Here is a 2549-nt window from a genome sequence, read left to right on the forward strand (position 1 = left end):
CGCCCGCCACGCCGCCGTCCCCCCCGCCACCACCACCCCCCTTCCCCGGCTCGCCCCTCACCTTGCCGTCGCTCTGCCGCTTGCCCAGCTTGGTCTCCTCGGGGTGGTAGAACCACTTGACCTTGACCACCATGTTGCTGCCCCAGGACTCCCACATGCTCTCGATGCGCCCGATGTAGGGCAGGTTGGGCCGCCCGGCCGAGAGGAAGACGGCGCAGTCCCCGATGCGCAGCGTCTCCTTGCCCCGCACGATGGCCTTGTAGAACAGCTTCCGCGCCTTGCCCTTCATGCCCCGCCGCTGCCGAGGGGGAGCGGGAGGGGGGTCAGGGACGGCGGACGGACCCCCGCTGCCCCGCCAGCCCGGAGAGACCCCAGGCACCCAGGGAAAGCAGCGCCGAGCCGGGGCGGGATGCTCCCCACGGCACGGCCCTGTGCACCCCGCAGGCACCCTGCCCCGTGCACCCACACCCAACAGCCGGTGTAACCAGCACCCTGCACTGTGCACCCAAGCACCGTGCCCACTGAACCCGCCCCATGCGGGTGCCACGGCTGCTGTACCCACGCACCCTGCCCTGAGCACCCAGCTGCTGTGCCCCCCCCCCCATGCACTCAAGCACCCTGCCCCGCAACCCCTGGCACCCTGCCATGTACCCCGCACCCACGCACCCTGCCCCACGCACCCAATGCACCTGCACCCAACGCACCTAGGCCCATGCCCCGTGCACCCCGCTGCGTGCACACAGGCACCCTACCATGCACCCATGCACCTTGCCCTGTATCCCCAGGCACCTTGCTGCACCCATGCGCCCTGCACCTGCACCCATGCACCCGCACCCGCGCCCCATGCACCTTGCCCCATGCACACAGGCACCCCGCCACGCACCCATGCACTCACACACCTGCACCCTGCCGTACACCCGTTCACCTCCACCCGTGCCCCCTGCCCCCGGGTGCCGCGCCTGCTCTTTCCCCCCAAAAAAAACCCCCCGCGCCGAGCGGCGGATGCCCGCGGCGCGGCTGTACCTGCGTGGGGTGGGGTAGCTGGCGCGCGGGCAGGAAGGCGGAGATCTTTGGCCGGTTTTCCACCGAGGGCAGGCGCTGCCTCCGGGAGAACTCTTTGGCTTTGGAGAAGCTGAGGGCCTCCTTGCGCTTGAGCTTGGCCTTGGGGCCGGCGGTGGCGGCCTTGGTGAGGAAGCAGCGCTGCGGCGCGCCGCTCTTGGAGCGCAGGGCCTCCGGCTGCGCCAGCAGCGCCGGCACCGGGTGGGAGAGGCAGGTCTGGAGCAGCAGCGTGGAGTCCTCGTCCTCGGAGCTGTAGGAGGAATCCTCGTTGTCGGAGGAGCAGAGGCTGGAGGTGGAGATGGAGCCGGAGCTGGAGGAGGTGGAGGAGCCCGAGGAAGAGGAGGAAACCGAGAGGCGGGTCATAAAGCGCGAGGGCACGTCGGCGCCCAGCCCACCCGCCTCCTCGTCCTCGTCCATGTCCGAGTAGGAGCTGTGGCAGTCGCTGTCGCAGTTCAGGGTGAACTCGGCCTGGCCCGAGTATTTCCGCAGCGCCAGCCCCACGGGCAGCTGGTGCACGGGCGCCCGCCCCTTCCTATCCTTGCCTGCCAGGGCCGCGTGGGCATAGCCGTGGCTGGCCAGGGGCCGCTCCAGCTTGGCCCCAAAGTCCTTCTCGGCCAGCAGCAGGGCCTTGCAGTTCTTGTTCTTGGGGGACGTCACTCCTTCGTGGTCCAGCTTGACCAGGTACTCGCTGCCTGCCTTTCTCCGGCTGCTTTTGCCCATTTCTGCCTCCAGCCGCTCGGCCTTCTTGGAGCGCAAGAGTTTCTGGGCAGCCGGCAGCACCAGCCCAGCCCCGGCCCCGAAGGAGGCATAGGAGCTGGCGATGCGGCTGAAGGAGTCGGCCCCGAAGCCGTTGCCAAAGACGGGGGCGGCGAGGTGGTGGTGGTGGTGCACGGGGAAGATGGCCTCTTTGGCCCGCAGCTTCTTGGTGCTGCCGTTGACCTGGAAGAGGTTCTGCAGCACGGCAGCCCCCCCGCCGACCAGCTCGGCAGCGGCCCGCGGCGCCGCCCCAGGAAGGCTCAGCACCGGCGCCTTGCCTTGCCCCGCCGCGCCGCCCCAGGAAGGGGTCGCTCAGCACCGGCGCCTTGCCGCCCGCCAGCACCTCCGCAGCTTTGCCTGGTGGGAGACGGGGGTCAGGAGGGGCTGGCGGCCGCGATGGGACAGATGGAGGGAGGGAGACAAGCATGCTCCGGGACTGCCCCCGTCCCTGCAGCCCGATCTCCATTCCCCTGTCGCTGCAGCGCCCTGCGCCACCCCCTTCCTCCATCCCCAGCCCTGCACCCTTTGCATCCTGCCATACCCCGCTCCCAACCCCCTGCACCCCATCTTTCCCTGCATCCCCTCTCCCTGCCTGCTTCCCTGCCTCCTATCCTCCCCCATGCCTGCATCCCAGCATCCTTCCCCGCATCCCAGCATCCTTCCCCGCATCCCGCCATCCCTCACACCAGCACTGCCGGCACTGCCTCCCCTGGGCACCCCCAGGGGAAGGTGGT

At 69.9% G+C, this 2549-nt stretch overlaps 1 protein-coding gene across 1 annotated transcript in view; it reads right to left on the reverse strand.

Moving 5' to 3' along the window:
* BAHCC1 (BAH domain and coiled-coil containing 1) overlaps positions 1-2549 on the reverse strand; it is a 9200-nt gene that overhangs the window by 4645 nt on the left and 2006 nt on the right. Inside the window, exons 2-3 of the mRNA XM_009283524.1 lie at positions 1024-2093; positions 62-298 (exon numbers count right to left, since the gene is read on the reverse strand). Of these exons, the coding sequence (XP_009281799.1) occupies positions 62-298; positions 1024-2093 (1307 nt within the window). The remainder of the gene's footprint in view (positions 1-61; positions 299-1023; positions 2094-2549) is intronic.

Source organism: Aptenodytes forsteri, unplaced genomic scaffold, assembly GCF_000699145.1.
Source record: "Aptenodytes forsteri isolate BGI_AS27 unplaced genomic scaffold, ASM69914v1 Scaffold86, whole genome shotgun sequence".
Taxonomy (NCBI): domain Eukaryota; kingdom Metazoa; phylum Chordata; class Aves; order Sphenisciformes; family Spheniscidae; genus Aptenodytes; species Aptenodytes forsteri.